The 25863-nt window shown below is 37.8% G+C and overlaps 1 protein-coding gene across 19 annotated transcripts in view; it reads right to left on the bottom strand.

Moving 5' to 3' along the window:
• RPS6KA3 (ribosomal protein S6 kinase A3) overlaps positions 1-25863 on the bottom strand; it is a 111856-nt gene that overhangs the window by 17923 nt on the left and 68070 nt on the right. For 11 of the 19 annotated variants that reach the window (XM_028842010.2, XM_015127067.3, XM_015127070.3 and 8 more), the window contains 11 exons: positions 22780-22860; positions 21898-21977; positions 21192-21298; positions 16215-16252; positions 15548-15690; positions 13867-13937; positions 4254-4342; positions 3700-3764; positions 3520-3622; positions 2431-2555; positions 67-192 (listed from right to left, as the gene is read on the bottom strand). In XM_028842010.2, coding sequence (XP_028697843.1) covers positions 67-192; positions 2431-2555; positions 3520-3622; positions 3700-3764; positions 4254-4342; positions 13867-13937; positions 15548-15690; positions 16215-16252; positions 21192-21298; positions 21898-21977; positions 22780-22860 — 1028 coding nt within the window. The remainder of the gene's footprint in view (positions 1-66; positions 193-2430; positions 2556-3519; positions 3623-3699; positions 3765-4253; positions 4343-13866; positions 13938-15547; positions 15691-16214; positions 16253-21191; positions 21299-21897; positions 21978-22779; positions 22861-25863) is intronic. The other 8 variants (XM_077989643.1, XM_015127069.3, XM_015127075.3 and 5 more) reach the window with 1 other exon arrangement.

Raw genomic sequence — 25863 nt, forward strand, 5'->3', positions numbered from 1 at the left:
TTAACTGGTACTGACATGCATGAACAAGAACTGTACAAATTGCATTTTAACTAAAAAAATATTTACCTTCACTGCAAACTCCATGTTTGTAGCTTTATGTATACATCTCTTGCAAACAGAGTAGGAGCCAACTCCAATATCTTCTTTTACTTCATATCCATCAGTAAACTGAATACTGTTCCTGTGTAACTGCTACAAAAAATTATAAATTGGTGAAGAGTCCCATAATGCCTTTAGTGCATTTTATAATAGGGAAGTATGTTCCTCAGCATGCATTGTTGAAGCTCTACATATAAATGAATAAGAATAAAAATACATCTTTATAGTACTTATTCTTCTACAAACAAGTGATTTTGGAAGTGTTTACAATGAAATGTACAGCAAGAAATATGACTTTAAAAGCGGAGCTACTTGAAATGGAGCCTGTATCTTTGTCTGTGATTCAGCCTTATTCCACTCCCCAATTGGCTATAGGTTTTCAGGCACCTTTGCAAATGTGAAATTTGAAACCTATGGTATAGAAGGAAAGGATTTAGGAGGATTCAGAATTAGAATATCTGAATTCTTGTCTCAGATGCACCACTTACAGGCTATGTAACTTTGAGCCTATATTTTCTCAGAGGGTAATGGTGAAGATTAAATAAAAATAATGTATTTGCAAGCAATACCTGTTACCGACATTTTGGACTTTCAGTAGCCACACCCTCCTTTCTTCATCCTGAAGTCATAGCCTTACACAACTTCTGCTAAAGAAGCTGGTCATGGGTTAGGGACTAATAACATACAGTAGATGATGAACAGCAACTTATTGATTCCATAAACAGGCTGAGGAAAGTTGTGTTGCCCTTGGCTATACTGATATGAGACATCCATGCCTATGAGCTTTGTGTATGTTAAAATTTGAATTCTGTAGAATATATATGTTTGTGGTTTCTATGTTAGGTACAGAATTTATAATTTAAAAACTTGCCATACATTCACGTGCTTGCATAGTAAATGGCACAGACTATTTCAACACGAGCTCTGCTTAGAAACCAGTGTTTTAATTGTTTTTCTACAAAATGGAAAACAGGATAACTCATGAAAAAACTTTAGAGCAAAAGCAACTTAAACATCAAGCAAATCCAAGTACAAATGATATCCTAAAAACAATCCAGTGCTTCAAAAGATATATCTAGTTCCCTTTGATTAGAAAGATGACTTAAGATTTGAGTTCATTTTTATTTCTTGTATCTTTCTAAGGCAAAGGTTGCCAAACTATGGCCAGTGAGCCAAATCTGATTCATTGCCCGTGTGTGTAAATAAAGTTTTATTGGCACACAGCCATGCCCACTTGTTTATGTATTGTCTGTGGCTGTTTTGAGATACATAGCAGAGTTGAGTAGTTGTGACAGAGCCCATATAGCCCACAAAGCCTCAAGTATTATCTAATACTTCACAGAGAAAGTCTGCCGACTCTTGTTCTAAGACATTGAAGAACCAGAAGACCTTAATTCATCATAGCTGACCTGAAGGAGGCAGAGGGTGAAACAAACTCAGCATGAAAAACATTTTTTAGGCACAGGAGAGGACATAGACAACATCGTCATGTTTATCTCAACTCTTTTAAAATTCTACTTTCTTTTTTTTTTTTTCTGAGACAGAGTCTAGCTCTGTTGCCCAGGCTGGAGTACAGTGGTGGATCTTGGCTCACTGCAACCTCTGCCTCTTAGATTCAAGCGATTCTCCTGCCTCGGCCTCCAGAGTAGCTGGGATTATAGGCATGCATCACCATGTCCAGCTAATTTTTGTATTTTTAGTAGGGACAGGGTTTCACTGTGTTGGACAGGCTGGTCTCGAACTCCTAACCTCGTGATCTGCCTGACTCGGCCTCCCAAAGTGCTGGGATTACAAGCTTGAGCTACCGTGCCTGGCCTAAAACTCTACTTTCAAGTCACATAGGTATCTAGGATTTGGGTTCTTGCAACCTTTTCAATGACATATGAAAAAAATTGCTAAGAGTAAAGTTAATGATATAAAATGTATTTTATTTTATTTTTTGAGACAGTTTCAACTCTGTCACCCAGGCTGGAGTGCAGTGGTGCGACCTCCGCTTACTGCAACCTCTGCCTCCAAATCAAGTGATTCTTGTGCCTCAGCCTCCTGAGTACCTGGAATTACAGGCACGCGCCACCATGCCCAACTCATTTTTGTATTTTTAGTAGAGATAGGGGTTTCACCATGTTGGCCAGGCTGGTCTTGAACTTCTGACCTCAAGTGATCCACCTGCCTCGGCCTCCCAAAGTGCTGGGATTACGGGTGTGAGCCACAGTGCCCGGTCTAAAATGTATTTTAAATTGCTCACTTGAAGTCAGTAGAAAAAAATCTATTCACAGAATGAACTATATCTTACAACATTCCAAATCTAAAATTATTTAGACATCCACTCACCTGAACAATTGAATGTACACCAACTGTCTGCATAGCCTGGCTTTCATCATCTGAGGTAATAGCAACAAAACTAAACCCCCGAAAAAGCTGATGTGCATTAGCACTAGGTGGAATGCCAGGTGAATCTGAAAAGAGTAAGACGTGACAAAGAAGATTCATTTGAAAGGAAATTGAGTGAAAAACTGTTGACACTACGACCTTTTTCACTTATTCTGGAATTCTACTTCTCAGGTACACAGTATATACCTCTTGCTTTCCGGGATACCTCTGAGGCACTGTATCTGATCTGTTCTGATTGTGTATTGCCATTACAACACCAACATCCTAGTCCCTCGGAGCCTAGAAAATAGCTAGTTCATTTGAAGAATATAATAAATCAATGAATTATAGGGTTAATGGTATTCAAAATTAATGCTGTCCCATTGAATTTCCTGAAATGATAGAAATTTTCTTTATCTTTACAGTCTAATATGATAGCCACTAGCTACATGCAGCTTCTCAACATTTGAAATGTGCCTAGTGTGACTGAGAAACTACATTTTAAATTTTAATTAATTTAAATTTAATTAGCCACATGTGGCTACTAGCTACCATATTAGAAACTGCAGCCCTCAATAACAACCTATTTGGGGGACAATGGGGGAGATACAAGGTTGATCTACAGCAAATTTGGGAGATTTGAAGATAGCATAGAGAGTTATCCAGGAAAAGATTTTCTTTTTTTCCTTTTGAGACAGTCTTGCTCTGTCACCCAGGCTGGAGTGCAGTGGCACAATTTTGATGCACTCCAACCTCCACCTCCCAGGTTCAAGTGATTCTCGTGCCTTAGCCACCCAAGTAGCCGGGATTACAGGCACATGCCACCAAACCCAGTTAATTTTGGTATTTTTAGTAGAGACTGGGTTTCACTATGTTGGCCAGACTGGTCTCGAACTCCTGGCTTCAAGCGATCTGCTCGCCTCAGCCTCCCAAAGTGCTGGGATTACAGGTGTGAGCAACTACGCCCAGAGTCTGGAAAAGATTTTCTGACTGAACAAGAAAAAAATATATTTGTTGTCTTATATTTGGGTTTTCACATTTTCTCCTTACCTTTGGGAGTTTTTGCAGTAAACTCAGGATCAAAATAGAATGTATCTTCAGGCCTGCCCGTTGCAGGTTTAAATGGTGGATGAATTTCTCTTCTATACAGTTTCTAGAGGGAAAAAAAGAGACTTAGACATATTTTAATTATAAAGAAATATTTCAAGCAAGTTTTCATTCTATACTTACATTCCAGTCTATTGTTGAGAAAAATGAATGTCTTTTAATTTCTTCAACTCCATCTGGTCCTGCACCTATCAAAAATGGATTCATTGGTAATTTTATTTCAAGGAGAAATATACATATTGCTCAGCCTTTGTTTTCAATACTTGTCTAATTAATTAATTAATTAATTTTGAGACAAGGACTTGCTCTGTCACCCAGGCTGGAGTGCAGTGGTGTGATCTCAGCTCACTGCAGCCTCAACCTCTCAGGCTCAAGTGATCCTCCTACCTCAACTTCCTGAGTAGCTCAGACTACAGGTGCATACCACCATGCCTGGCTAATTTTTGAATTTTTTGTAAAGATGAGGTTTTGCCATTTTGCCTAGGCTGGTCTTGAACTCCTGGACTCAAGTAATTCTCCTGCCTTGGTCTCCTAAAGTGCTGGGATTACAGGCATGAGCCCCCATGCCCAACCTTGTCTAAATAGTTAATAATTCCACCACAAAACAAATATCTACTCCCCCCGAAAAACAAACACCAACAAACACACAACATAAACAAATTAGTTAAAATTTTTACCTAATCTGTTTGCAGGATTTCGCTTGAAAAGCATTCGCAAAAGACTCTGGGCTTCAGGACTCAAAAACTGTGGCATTCCAAGTTTGGCTCTAAATAATAAATCCACATAATATTTTACTTTTTGGAGGCATCTGTATTTTTATTTTTAAAAATTCTTAAACTTTTTGAGATACTTGTAGATTCACACTCAGTTGTAAGAAATAATAGAGAGAGATGCCCTGTGCCCTTTACCCAGTTTCCCCCAATGGTAACATCTTACAAAACTACAGTACAATATCACATCCAGGATATTGACATGGAGACAATCCAATGATCTCATTCACATGGCACTGGTTTTATTTGCACTTATTTGTGTGTGTGTTTAGTTCTATGCCATTTTATTACATGTATGACTTCTGTATGAATATGTCACAGTTTGTTTATCCATTATCTGTTGAAGGACATTTGGGTTGTGCCCAGTTTCGGGCTAATATGAATAAAGCTACAGTGAACATTTATGTACAGGTTTTCATGTGAACACATAACTGAATTTTAGCGCATAAGCTAATGAGCTTTTTCACTTTTCAAAATTTTGCAAAGAGCACTGTGAAAGTAAGATCATTTGAATCCTAGTTCTGGCTGTTACCAAGAACTTTGTGACAGTGGGAAAGTCAATTATTCTGGGCCTGTTATCATTTCTTTATAAGCAAAGGGATTTGACTCTAGACCAATAGCTCCCAACATATAGCCTCGGAACTCCTCCTCAAAGGGAATTTAAGAAACCTAACATTTAAAGCTGCTAAGAGAACATGTGTTTCATATGCCACTTTTTCCTTTCTATTCCCTTTAACAGACCCTGAAGGGAAGGGGAACTGTGGGAAAGAGGATTGTGAAATATTGAAGATACACAGTCTAAAAACTGCTGGCCTAGATGAACCTGAAGGGCTGTTTCAGCTCTAATTTTAATTCTTTTTCCAAACCTACAAATTAAAGAAACCAATAATCCTGTAAGTATGACAATAATAATAGAGCTGGAGAAAATTCCTATTTCAGAAACAGATCCATTTATTATTCAGTGGGTTGTTACTGAGCTATTACGTGCCAGACACTGTTTAGTGCTGACGATACAGAGATAAAGACAGCCCATGAACCTCATGGTCCATGGTGAAGATGGATACAGGCAATGCTAGTACATTAAGAGACAAATGCAGAAGAACATATGCAAAGAGTGACAAGGGAACAGTAGGGAATATTTAATTTAACATGGGAGATTATGAAAGGTCTTGAATGCAATCTAAAGGCTAACAATTTATTCACTTGGCTAGTGTTTCCCCAAATTTTACTGAATAACATTAATCCCTCTAGATAGTTAGCAACTTGACTATCTCATGACCAAATGAGCTTGTAGAATGCTATTATATCCCCCTATTAGAGACACAAAATTAAAATACACTGCATATAAAAAGGCTGAGAAATCTAGAGCAAACAAATCAGTTTTTGTTTTTGTTTTTTTTTAAAGACAGAGTATCCAGGCTGGAGTGTAGTGGCACAATCTCGGCTCGCTGCAACCTCTGCCTGCTGGGATCAAGGGATTCTTGAGTCTCAGCCTCCCAAGTAGTTGGGATTACAGGTGTGTGCTACCACACCTGGCTGATTTTTTTGTTGTTGTTGTTGTAGAGATGGAGTTTTGCCATGTTGGCTAGGATGGTCTCGAACTCCTAGCCTCAAGTGATCCTCACACCTCAGCCTCTCAAAGTGCTGGGATTATGGGCGAAATCAGTATTTTCTAAGTATTTATTTCCAGCACCTCTTTTTCAAAGAATATTTATTAACATCTTGTAGAATTAATACTCTCTTGGACAAATCTGGGGAAACACTATTGTATTAGGTAACAGGGATGCAGCAGAGGTCCTGAAACAGTGAACTAACATGACCAGACTTATTTTCAAGAAGGTAACTCCAAGGGTAGTAGAGAATAATTTGGAGTGGGAAGAGGTCATAACTGGTAGGCAATCAACTTAGGAATGTGGTCAGATAGTGTGGGTAATAGGTCACTGTTTTCTGAATACTTTCAGCAGTGTAATTCAGAGGAAAGGCTGGAACAGTGAAATAATTCTGAGATCGAATATGGAGAATACCTAATTATGCAAAAGAGAGAAGGAATAAAAAATGATTTCCAGGTTTCTGGTTTGGGAAAGAGGGTGCATGAAAATGCTGATAACTGGGAGTATAAGAAAAGAACAGCAAATAAAGATACCTTTAGTTCAAAGATGTGAAGTCATGCATGTAATATATTTTGGGAGGGCCAGGCAGGTGAGTAAATGGAAACACAGGTCTAATGCCTGGTAAATTCATGTAAGAAAGAGTGATTTGAGAGTAATTAAAATGTGGAGGGTAGTTATAGGAAAGACAAGTCAGTCAGGAAAGAGTGCAGAGGGGGAAGAAAAGCATATCATAGATGGATTCTGGGGGACAAGACCATTTACAAGGTAGTCAGAAAAAGAACAATTTGGGCATTAAAAATAACGAATGCAATTGGCTGAATCACACTGATTATTAAATCCAATTAGTTTATTATAGTAAAATAAGAAAAAGCAAAGTCAAAACACAAAAACTCAACTCACTGGATATTACCCCCACTAGGAAGGAACTAGGGCTCTGACATTAGAAACAATTAAGAAAATAATTAAGTATTTATTCTCTTTTTCTTGGATGAGCCTTAATTCAAGTAATTAAATCATCATAGTTGATGAGGGAAAGTTTGTTGAGAAAATACCAGCTAATAAATGAGGAAGGAATAATAATAATAGAAAATCACGGCCGGACATAGTGGCTCATGCCTGTAATCCCAACACTTTGGGAGGCGGAGGTGGGAGGATCACTTGAGCCCAGGAGTTTGAGACCAGCCTGGCAACATAGCAACATATCATCTGTACAAGAGATTAAAGAACTTGGCTGGGCGTGGTGGTGCACCTGTAGTCCTAGCTACTCGAGAGGCTGAGGCAGGAGGATCGTTTTAGCCCACGAGTTTGACGTTGCAGTGAGCTGTGATCATGCCACTGCATTCAAGTCTGGGCAACAGAGCAAGATCTTGTTTCTAAACCACCCCCGCCCTTTTTTTTAAAAAAAAAAAAGCAATTCATCACTTTTGAATTCCTTATAAAATAACTGTTCCAAGTAATCATTATTAATGGATAGAACCATTAGTTAAAAGCATGACAGGGAACTTTACAATGGAGGAATCAGCTGCACCCACTGGAGCCCATCACTTAAAGTGGGGGCAACAAGGTATTGTAAACCTCCTGATGTAATAAGGACCACACAGTATTAGCTGTGAAATAATCTTGCTAAAACAATTTAACCAAAAATAGGACAGAGGATCAAGTTAATAACACTAAGGGAATAAAAAAAGTTTCCATACTCTTAGGAAAAGACTAATTGTTATGTATCCATGGTAACAAGAGAACCACCAGAACTAGTTTTAAATCCTTTCAGTTGGTTTAAAATCCATTGAATTGATCAATGACAACTTGCCTAGTGAACACCTGCAAGGATGAGTAACTGCTTTTTGTCTCTGAAAATTAGCCAAACAGGAATGGACTCACTCCAATAAACACACCTGAGTGCCCACTGATCAACAACAGTCCCACCCAAATAATCACATTCTTACAGATAATGTCAACCCACTTATAGACCTGAAAATCTGCCAGTTCTTGAGCTCCACCCTTCCTCAAAACTCTATATAAGATTAGTGGTCTACTGTGTTTGGGGAGACTTTAGCCTTACCATAGGAAGGAATAAAATAAGTTTTATGCTTTATTTCAGATGTTGAGAGGGGGTCTCATTCTTTGACAAGATAAATCCAGAAAGCAGAGTTCCATAAAACAACTGACTTGGTTTCTACAAATAAACAGCAGGGGAAAAGCAGGGATAGATTGTTCTAGACTAACAGAAGTTTAAGAAGTACAACCAAATGGAAAGTGCAGACTTGATTTGGATCCAACTGTAAAGACACAGTTTTGAAGAAAATCTGAAAAAACTGGTTAAGGACTAATGATAACTAAGCATTATTGCTAGCTTTATGTGGATGTGTAAGAAAACATCCATATTTTTAGCAAGGCAAACTGAATTAAGTAGATATGTCTGGAATACTTATAATACTTCAGTAAAGAAAAGAAAAAAAGAATAGATAAAGCGAAATGGCCAAATCTTGATAAATGTCGAATCTGGGTGACAGGTATATGTGTTCACTGAATTATTCTATTTTTGAGAATTCATTTTTGAAAATTTTTATAATTAAAAAAGGAAAAACAGGAAGAGAAGAAATCATGTAAAAGTGACCAAAAGGGGAATGGTTAGAGAGGTGGGAGAAGCAGATGAAAGTATGAAAAACTATGGAGGGAGGGAGTGGCCAACAGTGTCAAATACTCAGAGATGCCTTTCGTGAGTGTCCCATCTAATATGGCTACTGCTTTCTGCTCCTTCCCTCACACAGTAAAGGGTCACTATTACAAGTACAGATTTCTGATTTATTATCCTTATATCTCCTATTACTACCTGAAATTGTTTAGATATTAATTCCTTGTCTCCCCCACTAAAATATAAGTTCTGAAGTCCACCAAAGACCTTTTCAGTCTTGTTAATACTACGTCTCAAGTATGAGTAGCAAGAACTGAAACCTCTGTTAAATGAATTGTGTGAATGAATGGTACAGAGTCATCCTTTTGACAACTTGCCCCTGGTTTTAGCAACTAGAAGACCACTGATAGCCACAGGGAGAGCAGTTTCAGCAGAGTGGTGGGGATGAATGACAAATAGGCTGTGAAATAAAAAAAGCCAAAAAAGTAGTAACAGAAAGCACAGACTACTTCTTAAAGAGGCTTTGTGTTGAAAGGATGCAGGAAGATGGTACACTAACTTGAAAGGAAGGCCAAGTCAAAGAAGGATTTAGTTCTTCAACACGAGAGTGTTTGTTCGCTGAAAGGGAGGGATCAAAGTAGATGAAGTGATAAAGGTTTAGTGATGAAAGTTCAGTGAACATTCATTTATGTAGCACATCTTTTTAGACCTTTTTAATTGTGTAGAATAATATAAAATACCCCAAAAAACCCCGAACAAAAACATCCAAAGTACATAGCTCAATTATTTGCCACAAACTGAACAGTCACCTGGCCAAGACACATAACACTGCCAGAACCTCTCATCCAATGTAACCACTTTCCTTATTTTGCCTCAGGCTTTTAGCCATCTAAATATGAACCCTAAAAACTATGCTTTAGTTTTGCCTGCTCTGTAAACTTTACAAATATAATCATATAGTACTTTTTCTTTTGTGTCTGAACTTCCTTAGCTCCACATTCTTGTGAGATTTATCTAAGCTGTTGCATGTAACTGTGGTTTGTTCATTTTCTTTGTTGTATGGCATACTACACCCATGGGCCAAGGCTTCAGCCTGTTTTTGAACGGCTCTCAGGAATTGTTTTATATTTTACAGGGTTGGAAAAAAAATACAAAGAATATGTGACAGACGCTGTGTGTGGCCCACAGAACCTAAAATACATATAGTAAATACAACTCCTATTGTATTCGACTGTATGAATATACCATCATTTATTAAGTCACTCTTTTGTTAATAAGGTTTCCACTTTTTGGCTATTACAAATAATGTTGCTATGAACAACTTTGTACTTGTTTTTTGATGTGTAACTAGATTCTTTTAACATGGGTCCATGTCTAGGAGTGGGGCTAATTGGATAAGGATATACATATATTTGTCTTTAGAAGATAAGGACAAAAAATGCTTTCCAAAGTGGTTATATGAGTATTGATATTCCTTCCAGCTATGTATAAAAGTTGCCACTGCTTCACATCCCACCATTTTGAACTGTCAGTCTTTTTATTTTTATTTATTTTTATTTTCAAAATTTTTGAATAGGGCAGCAGTCTGGGCCACAAATGGTTCAGAATGCTCCTTTCAATCTTTTTAATTTTAGCCATTCTGGTGAGTAGGCAGTGATATTTCCTTGTGATTTTAATTTGCATTTTCTGATTAACGAGGTTGAGTATCTTTTCTTTTTTTTTTTTTTTTTTTTGAGACGGAGTCTTGCTCTGTCGCCCAGCCCAGGCTGGAGTGCAGTGGCGCGATCTCGGCTCACTGCAAGCTCCGCCTCCCGGGTTCACGCCATTCTCCTGCTTCAGCCTCCGGAGTAGCTGGGACTACAGGCGCCCACAACCGCGCCCGGCTAATTTTTTTTTTTTATATTTTTAGTAGAGATGGGGTTTCACCGTGGTCTCGATCTCCTGACCTTGTGATCTGCCCGCCTCGGCCTCCCAAAGTGCTGGGATTACAGGCGTGAGCCACCGTGCCCGGCCTGAGTATCTTTTCATAAGTTTTTTGGCCATTGAATATTATCTTCTGTCAGATCCCTAAGTCTCTTGCCCATGTTTTTATTGGGTTGGCTTTTTCTTATTGATTGGGGTTCTAAATAGAATGGCAATGATTTTTATGTACGGTGGAAGGTAGGAATTAAAAAAAATTTTTTTAAAGCAAATTTTTTTTTGAGACACAGTCTTGCTCTATTACCCAGGCTGGAGGGCAGTGGCATGATCATGGCTCACTGCACTCTTGACCTCCTTGGCTTAAGCGAGTCTCCCACCTCAGCCTCCCAAGTAGCTAGGACTACAGGTGTGCACTACCACGCCTGGATAAATTTTATATTCTTGAACTCATGGCCTCAAGTGATCCACCTCAGCCTCCCAAAGTGCTCGGATTACAGGTGTGAGCCACCACTTCCTGCCTATTTTTTATACAAATATTTAACTTTTCCAGCATGATTTATTAAGAAAAGGCTATTCTTTCCCTACTGCTCTGAAATTCCCAATGGTTGCAAATTAAGTGTCCACATATATAGATATGTTTCTGGGCTCTTTATTCTATTGCATAGATCTACTTTCCACACTTGTTTCAATGCCGTATTAATTACTGTTATAATAAGACTTAATACCTGGTAAAGCAAGTCTTCCTATCTTGGTCTTCAAGAGTATTTTAGCTATTCTTGGTCTTTTGTATTATCATATTAGAATCAGTTTATCAAGATCCACATTAAAAATTGTTAGGATTTTAATTTTATTTGCATTGAAACTATAGTTTTGTCATCCATTATAATAGCCACTAGCCACATACGGCTACTGAGAACCTGAAATGTGCCAATCCACATTTTGCAAGTGTAAAATACACTGAATTTCAAATGAGTATGAAAAAAACTGGTTGTAAACAAATATCTCAATCATATTTTAACATTGGTTACATGCTGAAATAACATCTTGGGTACACTGGGTTAAATAAAATATTACAATTAACTTTCTTTTTACTTTTTTATTTTTTGAGACAGAGTTTCACTCATCACCCAGGCTGGAGTGCAGTGGTGGTGATCTTGACTCACTGCAACCTCCGCCTCCCGGGTTCAAGTGATTCTCCTGCCTCAGCCTCCCAAGTAGCTGGGATTACAGGTGTGTGCCACCACGCCCAGCTAATTTTTTTATTTTTAGTAGAGACAGGGTTTTGCCATGTTGGCCAGGCTGGTCTTGAACTCCTGACCTCAGGTGATCCACCCGCCTCGGCCTCCCAAAGTGCTGGGATTACAGGCGTGAGCCACCACAACCTGTCTCTTTTTACTTTTTTAAATGTAGCTACTAGAAAACTTAAAATTATGTATGTGGTTCGCATTATATTTCTTTTCTTTTTTTTTTTTTTTTTTTGAGACAGGGTCTCGCTCTTCACTCTGTTGCTCAGGTTAGAGTGTAGTGGTGTGATCAGGGCTCACTGCAGCCTTGACCTCCCAGGCTCAAGTGATCCTCTCACCTCAGTCTCCCAAGTGGCTGGGACTACTGGCACGTGCCACCACATCTGGCTAATTTTTTAATTTTTATTTTTGTAGCGATAGGGTTTTGCCATGTTGTCCAAGCTGGTGTCAAACTCCTGGGCTCAAGCAATCTGCCCACCTTGGCATCCCAAAGTGCTGGGATTACAGGCATGAGCCACCATGCCTGGCTGGTCCACATTATATTTCTAGTGGGTAACATTGATCTATAGAACTGTTATCTTTGCAACACTGGGTCTGTCATAACATAAACACAGTATATCCTTTCAAGTTATTTTGGTCTTTTAAAATTTCTTTAAATAAAATTTTCTGGTTTTTTCAACAGAGGTCTTACATAACTTCTGCTAGATTTATCATTAGGTATCTGAGAATTTTTACATTGTTGTAAACAGTAACCTCTTTGAAAATTCCATTTTTTTTTTTTTTTTTTTGAGATGGAATTTCACTCTTGTTGCCCAGGCTGGAGTGTAGTGGCACGATCTTGGCTCACTGCAACCTCCGCCTCCCGGGTTCAAGTGATTCTCCTGCTGCAGCCTCCCGACTAGTTGGGATTACAGGCGCCTGCCACCATGCCCAGCTAATTTTTTGTATTTTTAGTAGAGACAGGGTTTCGCCATGTTGGCCACGCTGGTCTCAAACTCCGGACCTCAGGTGATCTGCCCGCCTCGGCCTGCCAAAGTGCTGGGATTACAGGCGTAAGCCACTTTGCCCGGATAAAAATTCCATTTTCTTTTGCTAGTATAGAGACACAGAATAGATTTTTGTTTATTTACCTTGTATCCAGTAACTTTGCTAAACTCTTATTAATTCCAAGAATTTATATGATCACTGGATTTTCCTTTCTTTTTTGAGACAGGGTTTTGCTCTGTCACCCAGGCTGGGGTGCAGTGGAACCATCTCAGTCCACTGCAGCCTCAACCTCCTGGGCTCAAATGATCCTCCTGTCTTAGTCCCCATCCCCCACCCCCCAAAGTAGCTGGGAATACAGGTGCTTACCACCATGCCTGGCTAATTTTTGCATTTTTTTGTAGAGACAGGGTTTTGCTATGTTGTGCAGGTTGATGACTGGATCTTCTATGGATACAGTCATGTTATCTAAATAATGATAATTTTATTTCTTCTTTTAAACCTTATACTTTACTTTTTTGCTTGACTTACCGTATTGGCTAGGACTTCCAGGACAATGTGGACAGAAGTGAAATAATGGGCATCCTTGTCATATTACAAATCTCAAAAGTAAAGCTTTCAGTATTTCACTATTAACATGAAGATAATATGAGTACTCTAAATCTATGCAGTCTGTTCATATTCAAACCATGTAATATTGATGAATTTCTTAGTTATTTCTTATACTACAGCCAACACTCTAAAATCTCATTTTTTTTAGTGTGAAACATTTATTTTATTTTACTTTTTTTGAGATAGAGTCTCGCTCTGTTGCCCAGGATGGAGTGCAGTGGTGTGATATCAGCTCACTGCAACCTCCACCTCCCGGGTTCAAGGGATTCTCCCGCCTCAGTCTCCCGAGTAGCTGAGACTACAGGTGTGCACTACCACGCCCGGCTAAGGTTTGTATTTTTAGTAGAGATGGGATTTCACCATGTTGGCCAGGCTGGTCTCGAACTCCTGATCTCAAGTGATCCATCTGCCTCGCCCTCCCAAAGTGCCGGGATTGCACGCATGAGCCACGGCGCCCAGCCTGAAGCATTTATTTTAAAATCTCATCAAAATATCTATATTACGGGAGTACTTACTTAAGAATCATAGTCATTGTTTCTTTTCGATCTTTTCCTTGGAAAGGTAGTGTACCAGTAAGCATTTCAAACTACAGAAAGGCAAAACAATCAGAAGTATTAGTCAATAAATATAAAATCTCAAGGTCAGAAGGCAAAAAAAGCATCATCTTAATTATATTCAAATATTTTAAAATTGCTATGTAATAAGTGTTTTCTATTTCTACCATATTTGTTACTGAAGTTCTTGATAATTCCTAAAACAACTGAGCTATACGGTTTTTTTTTTTTATGGAAATCAATCACATTTTTATTTTTGAGACAGGGCCTGGCTCTGTAGCCCAGGCTGGAGTGCAGTGGTGCAATCTCAGCTCACTGCAGTTTCTATCTCCTGGGCTCAAGCAATTCTCCCACCTCAGCTTCCCGAATAGCTGGGACTACAAGCCTGTGCCACCATGACTGGCTAATTTTGTACATATTTTTTTGTAGAAACGAGGTCTCAGTATGTTGCCCAGGTTGGTCTTGAACTCTTGGACTCAAGGGATCCTCCCCCTCCAGCCTCTCAAAGTGCTGGGATTACAGGCATGGGCCACCATGCTCAGCTTCAACAATCACATTTCAAATGGCAATTTTAAAGTGTAGATATGTGAACAATTTGATAAATATGCCAATTTCATATGAACTTACATTTTATTTTTTTTTGAGACACAGTCTCACTCTGTCACCCAGGATGGAGTGCAGTGGCACGATCTTGGCTCACTGCAATCTCCGTCTCCTGGGTTCAAGTGATTCTCCTGCCTCAGCCTCCCAAGTAGCTGGGATTACAGGTGTGTGCCATCATGCCTGGCTAATTTTTTGTAGTTGTAGTAGAGATGGGGTTTCACCACGTTGTCCAGGCTGGTTTTACAGGCATGAGTCACCACGCCCAGCCTAATTTTTGTATTTTTAGTAGAAACGGGGTTTTACCATGTTGGCCAGGGTGGTTTCGAACTCCAGAGTTTAAGTGATCTGTCTGCCTTGGCCTCCCAAAGTGCTGGGATTATAGGCGTGAGCCACCGCGCCTGGCAGAACTTATTTTATTTTTTTTGAGACGGTGTCTTGCTCTGTTGCCCAGGCTGGAGTGCAGTGGCATGATCTTGGCTCACTGCAACCTCTGCCTCCCAGGTTCTAGCAATTCTCCAGTCTCAGTCTCCTGTGTGGCTGGGATTACAGGCGTATGCCATCCTGCTTGGCTAATTTTTGTATTTTTAGTGGAGATGGGGTTTTGCCATGTTGGCCAAGCTGGTCTTGAACTCCTGACATCAGGTGATCCACCCGCCTCAGCCTCCCAAAGTGCTAGGATTACAGGTGTGAGCCACTGCACCCGACCAAACGAACTTATTTTAAGGGTCACTTACTAATAGATTTCTGGACCAGTTTCTCCAAAAGAGTAAATACCATTAATGCTTTAGATTGTTACTATTAGCAGGAAATCTATGGTAATATATATATATTTTTTGCCTTTTCAAATTAGGACGAGATAGAAGCAGCTAATAGATTTCACAGTCCTTCTATACTGCATATAATAATTTTTCTTGGTTACTTATTACATATGGTATAAAATAAAGAAAATAAAAACACCAGTTTCTTTAATATTCACTGCTAATCCTCACTTAACAAACAACCTCCTTCCTCCCAAAAAAAACCCAAATTCAAACCTTACCATTAACACACCAAAAGACCACCAGTCAGCACTCTGAGTATGACCTCGACGATTAACTACTTCTGGAGCCATATACTCCACAGTTCCACAAAAAGAATATGCCTTCTTCTCATGGTCAATAGACTCTTTACTTAGGCCAAAATCTGCCAAAACAAATATAAATATCCTACATAAATTTGCACATGTAAATTTTAAACTTTGAGTTCTGACATTAATCATTTAAATTTTCTAATACAAGATTTTTTCTGTTTTTGTTTTTTTGAGATGGAGTCTCACTCTGTCGCCCAGGCTGGAGTACAGTGGTGCCATCTTGGCTCACTGCAACCTCTGCCTCCTGGGTTCAAGTGATGCTCCTGCCTCAGCCTCCCAAGTAACTGGGATTATAGGCGTGCACCACCACGCCCAACTCATTTTTTTGTGTTTTTAATAGAAATGGGGTTTCACCATGTTGGCCAGGCTAGTCTTGAATTCCCGACCTCAAGTGATCCACCTGCCTCAGCCTTCCAGAATGCTGAGATTACAGGGGTGAGCCACCACGCCTGGCTCTAATACAAGTTTTTAATTTTCATACAGTGTATTACTCAATATTTGTACCTCAATCAACCTTAAAGGAAAGTATATATTGTAGGAGAAAATATTTTAATAAAATGAGGATTTTTTTTTTTACCTGTTAACTTGATGTGACCTTCTTCATCAAGAAGTATGCTGAAAAAAACAAAGAAAATCTTTTAGGAACACTAAACAGAGATTTATAGAAGCTAAGACTGAAATTACATCCTTAAGCATCAGATCACCATATTTATTCTAAAATATTGAGTTAGACTGTGAATAAGATGGCAAAGGCAAAGGAGGAACAAATTATTTTTTGGACACACATTTATAACAAATCCCAAAGGCAATGCCATAAACTTGTATTAATATGCCAGGGGTACTTGAAAATTATTAGGAAAAGAATCAAATCACCTGTACTCTTCCCAGCTGCTCTTTCTAATGCCTTTCTGCAGACGTAGTTTGACTAAATCCCCTAGTGCCTGCATTAATAGACAGAGGGTCCACACATTTAATTCAAAAGCATCAGACGTGTCATTCTCTTGGTTATTTTATTTTGCCTTTTTTTCCTTTTTGTGGAGAATAGGGTCTCACTACGTTGCCCAGGCAGGTCCTGAACTGCTGGGCTCAAGCTATCCTCTTGCTTCTGCCTCCCTAAGTCCTGGGATTATTCCCTAAGGTGTGAGCCATTGCGTGCCCAGCTGTCTTGGTCATTTTAAAGGTATCTGACTCAATCATTATTTCCTTATTATTATTTTTTTTCCTGACACGACCTTTACACAATCTTCTTCTCCCTCCCCATACTCCTTGTTTTTCATTGATCCCTCCCTTCACTATACATATTCTACAGGTTTTCTCTCTTCCCCAAAAACTGTGAGCTCCTAGAAGGTTTGACCTTATTCATCTTTATAGCTCAGTGTCTGGCAGTGTACAGTACAAATAAGAAATGCTGAATGAATAAGGCCTGTTTGCAAAGGGCCTACAGGGCATTCCAAATAGTTTGGGCTTCTTCTCAAGGACAAGGGAGACCATAAAAGGTGTACATTCATGGAGGGTAGAGAAATTTACAGAGAAAATAAAGTGCATTTAGTGAACTCACTGGATGATAATAAAGAACAACTAGAGAATGACACTCACATTTCTGGCTTGAGCAGATACTTGAGTGGAGAGTAATGCTATTAATCAAGGAGCTACAGAAAGGAGAGAGTACTAAGCTGTAAGCCAATAATTGTGTTAAGTTGGTGCAGAAGTAATTAAAAGTAATGGCAAAAACCGCAATTGCTTTTGCACCAACCTAATATTTCTGGATAGGTATGGGGTCAAGCAATAAACTGTTTCACTTATATTTAAAGCTATCCCACAATATAGGCATTTCCTTACTTTTAACTAAAAAATGTGCAAGTCAAATTTTGTTACAAAATTTTACTATAACAAAAATATTACCAACCTTTCTATTTCATAAATGCAAACATAATTACAACAAAGTTTACCACTGAAGGTAATTCAGTAGGGACATATTTTTCAAGTTTCTTTCATCACAAGCACTTGTTATGAAAAATATTAGTATTGATTATGCTTAATTATGAAGAGATCAACACATTTAGAGAATATAAAGGGCATTATTAGGTACTATAGAAATCATCCTCCCTTCTAATGAATACACGAAAAACAGTTCTAAAAACAAAACAAACTTCAAGTCATTCTTGGTAATTCTGAAAGAAAAAAGGATAATATGGCTGAAAGGGCATTAGTTGTGCCTTCTATAGCAAATGCATTCTTTTAAGATAACCATGCTTATAGTGTATCTTTGAAAGAAAAAGTCAACTGTATCACTCTCAATAAACAACATTCCTTTTCAATGGTTACTAATTATTTTTAGTCATATTTATTATAACAGAGTTCTAGTTTAAAAGAATCTGAAAAACCCTTAACAGTTCATAAAATATTTGGCCTAAAAATTTAAATTCCTCCCAAGTTCTGTATGATGGTATTTACTTGTATGATTTACCAAGTAAGTGTTATTTCGAATTAACAGCATCATCTAGACATGTATGTTTAAGATCTTAATATAAGCAATCTTCTCTACATCTGATCTTATTAAAGCCTTGAGACAAGGCTCATACTTTAATATAACTTTATGACCAATGCCAATACAATGGTCTATGGTAAATATATTCAATTAAATAGTATAAAACACATTTTTATGAATGTTTAATCTTATGTTTATAGTAATTTTTCTAAGGACTATATGCTTGAATATTCATTCTCACCAATAATTATATTTTGTGTCACAATAGTTATAAGTTGGGAAAATAATCAGGAAAACTCAGCAGTTATTTGGGGAATAAAAACAAAACCATATGAAACTTATCCAAAAACAATAAAAAACAAACATAAAATATAAAAGTATAACAATTTCTAAATGATCACTTAGAAGAGTTCCAGATGAGCATTTCCCCTCTTCCGGTGTTAATATAGAATTTACATTTCATACTAACTTTTTTTTTTTTTTATTATGCTTTAGGTTCTAGGATACATGTGCAGAACGTGCAGGTTTGTTACATAGGTATACACATGCCATGGTGGTTTGCTGTACCCATTAACCCATAATTTACATTAGGTATTTCTCCTAATGCTATCCCTCTCCTAGACCCCAGCTCCTGACAGGCCCCAGTGTGTGATGTTCCCCTCCCTGTGTACATGCGTTCTCATTGTTCAACTCCCACTTATGAGAACATGCAGTATTTGGTTTTCTGTTCCTATGTTAGTTTGCTGAGAATGATGGTTTCCAGCTTCATCCATGTCCCTGCAAAGGACATGAATTCAGCCTTTTTTATGGCTGCATAGTATTCCATGGTGTATATGTGCCACATTTTCTTTATCCAGTCTAGCATTGATGGGCATTTGGGTTGGTTCCAAGTCTTTGCTATTGTGAATAGCGCTGCAATAAACATGCATGTGCATGCGTCTTTATAGTAGAATGATTTATAATCATTGGGGTATATACCCAGTAATGGGACGCCTGGGTCAAATGGTATTTCTGGTTGTAGATCCTTGAGGAATCGCCACACTGTTTTCCACAATGACTGAACTAATTAACACTCCCACTAACAGTGTAAAAGCGTTACTATTTCTCCACATCCTCTCCAGCATCTGTTGTTTCCTGACTTTTTAATGATTGCCATTCTAAGTGGTATGAGATGGTATCTCATTGTGGTTTTGATTTGCATTTCTCTAATGACCAGGGATGATGAGCTTTTTTTTCATATGTTTGTTGGCCACATAAACGTCTTCTTTTGAGAAGTGTCTGTTCATATCCGTAATATTCAAAATTCTTGATAAATATGATGGTTGTACAACTCTGTGAATATACTAAAAATCAGTGAATTATACACTTTTCATTTTTTGAGACTGAGTTTCACTCTTGTCACCCAGGTTGGAGTGCAGTGGCACCATCTCAGCTCACTGCAACCTCCACCCTCCTGGATTCAAGCGATTCTCCTGTCTCAGTCTCTCGAGTAGCTGAGATTACAGGTGTGCACCTCCATGCCCGGCTAATTTTTGTATTTTTAATAGAGATGGGGTTTCACCGTGTTGGCCAGGCTGGTCTCAAACTCCTGACCTCAAGTGATCCACCTACCTCGGCCTCCCGAAGGGCTGGGATTACAGGCATGAGCCACTGCATCCAGGCAATGATTTGTTTAACATATGAATTACAACTCAATAAAGCTGTTTAAAAATATTCCTGGTAGAGCAAGGCTTGTGCTTATATGCTTATAAAAGGCGGGGGGGGGACCCTTTCTTACTCAGTGGTAAACATTAACAAATTAAAACAGAAGTGTGTACAATTTAAATAATATCCGCTTCTTGATGACTGTTACTATCAAACCTGTGGGAAATTTGCTCAATCTCACACTTAAAATTTGAAATTACATGGAGAAGAAAATTTTCGATAAATGGTATTTGGGGGAAAGAAAGGGTTAGCTCTATACCAACCCTCCTACCAAAAAGTTTCTAAAAAATGGAGTTAAAAGAAAAAAAAAAGAAACTATAAAATTAGAAGGAAAATATCTGATCACAGAACTCGGGAAAGCCTAAGAATGAAAGTCAGAATAAATCACAAAAGAAGACTGGTAGATCTGCCTGAAGAAAAAAAATGCATAAATTAAACAACATAAAGTTAAAATGGAAAGACTAGAAAAAATGTAATTTTTTTTTTTTTTGAGACAGGGTCTCACTCTGTTGCCCAGGCTGGAGGTGCAACGGAGCGATCTTGGCTCACTGCAGCCTCAATGCGCCAGGCTCAAGCAATCCGCCTGCCTCAGCCTCCCGAGTAGTCGGGACTACAGGCGTGTGCCACCATGCCCAGCTAGCAGTTTGTAGAGACGGGGTTTTGCCATGTTGCCCACACTGGTCTCCAACTCCTGGGCTTATGCAATTCAGCCTCCCAGAAGTGCTTGGATTACAGGTGTGAGCCACCATGCCAGGCCAAAAATAACATTCCAAAAGAAAAATGAACAAAGGCCATGAGCAGAAAATTCACACAAAAATACAAATTGCCAATGAATGTAGATTTCAACCTCATTAAAAATTAAAAAATGGGCCGGCTGTGGTGGCTCATGCCTGTAATCCCAATACTTTGGGAGGCTGAGGCAGGTGGATCATCTGAGGTTAGGAGTTCGAGACCAGCCTGGCCAACATGGTGAAACCCTGTTTCTACTAAAAATACAAAAATTAGCTGGGTGTGTTGGCAGGCACCTGTAATCCCAGCTACTCGGGAGGTTAACACAGGAGAATTGCTTGAATCTGGGAGGTGGAGATTGCAGTGAGCTGAGATTGCACCACTGCACTTCAGCCTGGGCAACAAGAGCAAAACTTCATCTTAAAAAAAAAAAAAATCAAAGAATGCACACGAAAACAGTATTTTTTAATTAAATGAGATTTTTAAAGTATGAAACTACAGTGTTAGCAGAGATTAGTGAAGCACAGGCACGCTAGGGTAATACTGTGGAGTTTCATGAAGTCACTTGATTTTTTTATAATCTCCTAAACAATTATATTACATTGTATTCAACTTAGTAGCATGATTCCTTACTTTTCTGGTTTTAAGTCTCTATAAATTATTCCCAGGCTATGTAGATGGTCTAAAGCAAGTGCAAGTTCAGCCAAGTAGAATTTGACATCTTCTTCTGTGAACATCACCTAGAATAAAACAATAATTTTTCTAAATTTATTTTCTTTTTGTGTCTGTAATTTTTAAAGTTCCACTCTAGAGTTTAAATATCCTAAAAATTTTATAAATATGATAATTATACATAGCTTTGTTTACAATTTACTCATGAAAGAAATTTGCAAAATTATCTAATCAGTCAACCAATCACTTACTAAATACTAACTATACACTATGGGAGAAATAATTTTACATTTTGTTGTTAAGTAACAAGTATATTCAGGTTGTGCCACTGTTGTCCCATGACAGTAACATTTTAGAAATGAAAAGTGATCTTTAAAATGCACACTTCATTTCCAGTACTAATTGTTTAAGGATAACTTGTTGATACATTATTGCTTCTGGAAAAAACTATAAAAGAAGCAGAGTTAAGACAAAGACTGTTTGTCAATTTAAAGTCCTGCTTTCAGAATAAATTCAAAAGGTAGGAAAAGAACTCTTTTTGGGTCTGATTCTTCAAGAATCTTGTGCCACTAGAGAAAATACAGTAAGCATAATACTGAAATATAACAAAGCTTTAGTTCAAACAGGATGCATATAAATAGATTAAAAATAGAGATTAATTATATACCTCTTTGGATAAGCGTGTAAACAAATCTCCTCCCCTGAGAAAATCCAAAATAAGATACAACTTCCCTTCAGTTTGAAAAGCTGAATGAAGAAATGGAAATTTTCATTTAGTTCACCGTAATGTTTTTAGGCTTACATTAGGTCATTCACAAATGAATATTTTAGCAAATTAATTATATCAAATGTCCAAACTTACTTTTACTTAGAAGAAAACCACTGATTTATCTTAGTTTCCATGTGGAAATGTTAAATACAGTGCTTCTTATTATAGAATCACTAGATTTTCAACAGGCAAGTCACTCAGGAATACACCAGTTCTAAACCCATGATACATAAGAAAAACTCCTAACAAAAAACGACTTACTTAACTACGAAATAACATACAAAAACCATGCCACTAGCTACAGAAAAAAATGTGGGTTGGTTAGGTTTAATCATACATAGTAAGAATCATCACACCTTTACCCACTGAGAAAAAGCATATGGCTTTGGGGAAAAGAACTGCAGTGACAATGGTTTTAGGATGTTCACATTAGGGATCTCTTTGGCCTTTGGGGTTGGCTAACACATATAGGCTATAAAAGGCTAGCATATTATTATTCATTATTATTACAATAAAAAAGCAATAATTATCATTACCTGTTCCTATGGCTACCACTCAGAAACTAACTTTATAATATTTTTTAAAAACATAAGCTAAACACAATAAAAGCTTCTAAAATTTGTCTAAGAAATAATGGTTTAATTTTCATGACTTTTTACTATAAAAGATCTGCTAACCACATACAAATATATATATATATTTATATTAGTTTATCTGAATGTCCTCAGGGATTCTGAGGGATGAGGTGAAGGGATGATGTGGGAGATGGTTCATACTTACCATAATGCAACTTGACAATAAAAGGATGATTAACCTCTACCAAGATATCACGTTCCATTTTTGTCCGAACTCGGTCTCGAACTATAAAAGATTGTATGTATGCTACATTGTAATATCTTTCAAAGATAATCTTCAAAACAAATTCTTTTTGGTGCCCATGTTAAATAAAATTTTGCTTATGTGTACTAAAACGTGAATGTTTTGTCATTCTTGAATTTACAAAATAAATAATGATATCTTTTACTACATTACATAACCAAAGGAAGTAGTGTATATTTATAAAATCCATGCTTTTAAGTTGGAAAAAATACAGAGAAAATATTAGGTATTGGCTTTAACATCAAATGCACAAGTATTTTAATCACAGCTGTGACAAATGACAAAAAAGCATGCGACTTTTAAAAAACAAGGCATCCTAATAGTAAAACATAAAAAACAAATAGGTTTCAACATTCCATCAGTCCTATCAATCAAACTCAACAAACAGTCATTAAGCATACCTAAAATGGGGCAGACATGGGGTAAAGGACAGTTATATCCAAAGAGGTCTATTTTGAGGGAAGAAGAAAGGAAGCAAGAGGGAGAGAGAGAGAACATACTGTGGTACAGCCGAAAGAGCAAACGTTTTTTAGAGTTTAGACAGAAAGATATGAATTCAGATCTGTGCAATCTTTTTTTTTGACAAAAACTTAAGCATCACAAGATCTGTACAATCACAAGCAAGATACTTATTTAAATTATTTGAGACTCAGTTACCTTTCGGCTATACAATGGGGATAACACTACTGTAGCTTTGAGGAGCATGTGACCATTTGAGATAAGGTATGTACCTAGAGCCTGGTATGTATGAGATATTCAATTAAATGGTAGCTATTGTTATTATATCCAAAGTAGCACCATGAATATGATTAAGGGATAAAATAATTTACTACCAGCAATGAGTACTGCAGGATTCAGAGAAGGGCAAGATCCGTCTTACTTGCATAGGAAGGCTAGAAGAAAGATGTAGGGTCAGGGCGCAAGCTTTAAGACTTTTGGAGGGGATATTTAGATGGGCAGGAAGGATAGGCCCTAGAAAACAAGAGTCTAAGCACGGAGTACCCAGTGCAAGCAAAGACATGAAGGCATGAATGATGAACAAGAAGGAATCAAATGAGATTTACTACTGTGCCAAGGTGAAATGGGGAGGATCCAGATTGACAAGTTGGAATGCCAAGATGAATTTACATTTGACCCTGTGAGCAAAGCTTTTATTCAGCAACCAAATATTTCCTGAGCAAAGTGTATGTGCAATGCACTAGGGATATACATACAAATAAGATAATCTTCAAGAAGCTCATGATCCAGTGGGAAGGACAGACAAGTAAATAAATGATTATAATACATTCTAAGTACTCTGAATGGTTATATGAAACATTAAAATAGAATGAATAGGAGACTCTCTGGTGGAGGGAGAAAGTTGAGTTGGTTTTATTTTCAGCTTAGGGTGAATGCAGATATTTAAAATATAGAAATAAGACCTCTGGGGAAAATAAACAAAGCAGCTAAAAAATGCCCTATTTTTTCCATTCTACCAGTTTTCTATCCCCAACTGGGAGATTTTCATGCCACTGACTGAAAATGGGCAAATCAGAAATAGGAATCAATTGCTCTTGATGTCTATGCAGCTCTTTTAACTGACCTGTCCAGTTAGTATATCAAATTCAATAGCAATCTCTGATTTCACTACCTTGCCCTATTGATACAACTCTGGTGTCTTCCTTGTTATATCTGATATGCCCTCTTTTTTTTGAGATAGGGTATCACCGTTGCCCAGGCTGGACTGCAGTGGTGCGACCTCAGCTTACTGCAACCTCCCCCTCCTGGTTCAAGCGATTCTCCTGCCTCAGCCTCCCGAGTAGCTGAGATTACAGGCTTGCGCTACCATACCTGGCTAATTTTTGTATTTGTAATAGAGACGGGGTTTCACCATGTTGGCCAGGCTGGTCTCAAACTCCTGACCTCAGGTGATCCACCTGCCTCGGCCTCCCAAAGTGCTGGGATTATAGGCATGGGCCACCATGCCCAGCCTGATATGCCCTTTGTACTTTGTATGTGAGTGAAGTTTATCACCAATACCTGCTGATATTTCTAGTTCTAGTCTAGCTTAAATCTATCCTTTTCTCATTATTATCACACAATTTTGGATTAGTTCCTATCACCTTAAAGGTGGATTCCAAAGTCCTACATCTTTCAGTAAGTATACAAGGCATATCACTTAAAAATACCTCCTCTGCTCAGTAAGCAGCAAAAATATCCATCGATACATGCACTGTATATCCCTCTTATTTTACCACAATGAAAAGAACAATTATTTGGGAGTCAAGAACTACAGTTTAGTGGCTATACTAATAACTAGATGAACTCATAACTACCTTGATCAAATAATTTCATTTCTCTGGATTTCCTGTTTCCTCCTCTATAAAATGAAGGATTGGAACCAACATGATTTTCTTGTGAGATAGTTTTCTCTTCAACATTTCCTTATATGTAACATTGATGAGACCTTGTTTAACTGAAAATGAGCAGTGAGAGTCCTTCACTAAAGAATTCCTTCATTTTGTCTAAGGTAGGCCTGTGTCATAATTCTAATCTCGTTTCTTTTGTTTATGTAAAGACCTAGTGACAATTCTAAATCATCCTATTACGAGGAATTTTGATTAGTATATACTAATTCAGAAGAAGGCATGTTTTATATTGGCCAGCTTCTAATCCCAACACAGAATTCGTTAATACTAACTCATGCTGGCAAAGCAACTAGATTCCTCTGAAATATTTTTTCTTCTAGAGTAATTATTAGATTTAAGCCCTTCTTGACTGAACATGAGAATGAAGAAGAAGAAATGTTGTTTATGTTTCTAGGACTATGTATTAAGAAACCTTTTTAAGCAGTTTACAAAAGCTTTTAGACAAACAGACCACTTTAATAGGATAGAAGTCCCCACTAACTTTATCTAACGTTATTGACTTCTATTTGGCCCCATTTATCGTATTAATAGGAACTTTAAAATGGGAAGAGACTTCTGGTTAAATATGGATATTCTA

The sequence above is a fragment of the Macaca mulatta genome, chromosome X, assembly GCF_049350105.2.
Source record: "Macaca mulatta isolate MMU2019108-1 chromosome X, T2T-MMU8v2.0, whole genome shotgun sequence".
In the NCBI taxonomy this organism is placed as follows: Eukaryota; Metazoa; Chordata; class Mammalia; order Primates; family Cercopithecidae; genus Macaca; species Macaca mulatta.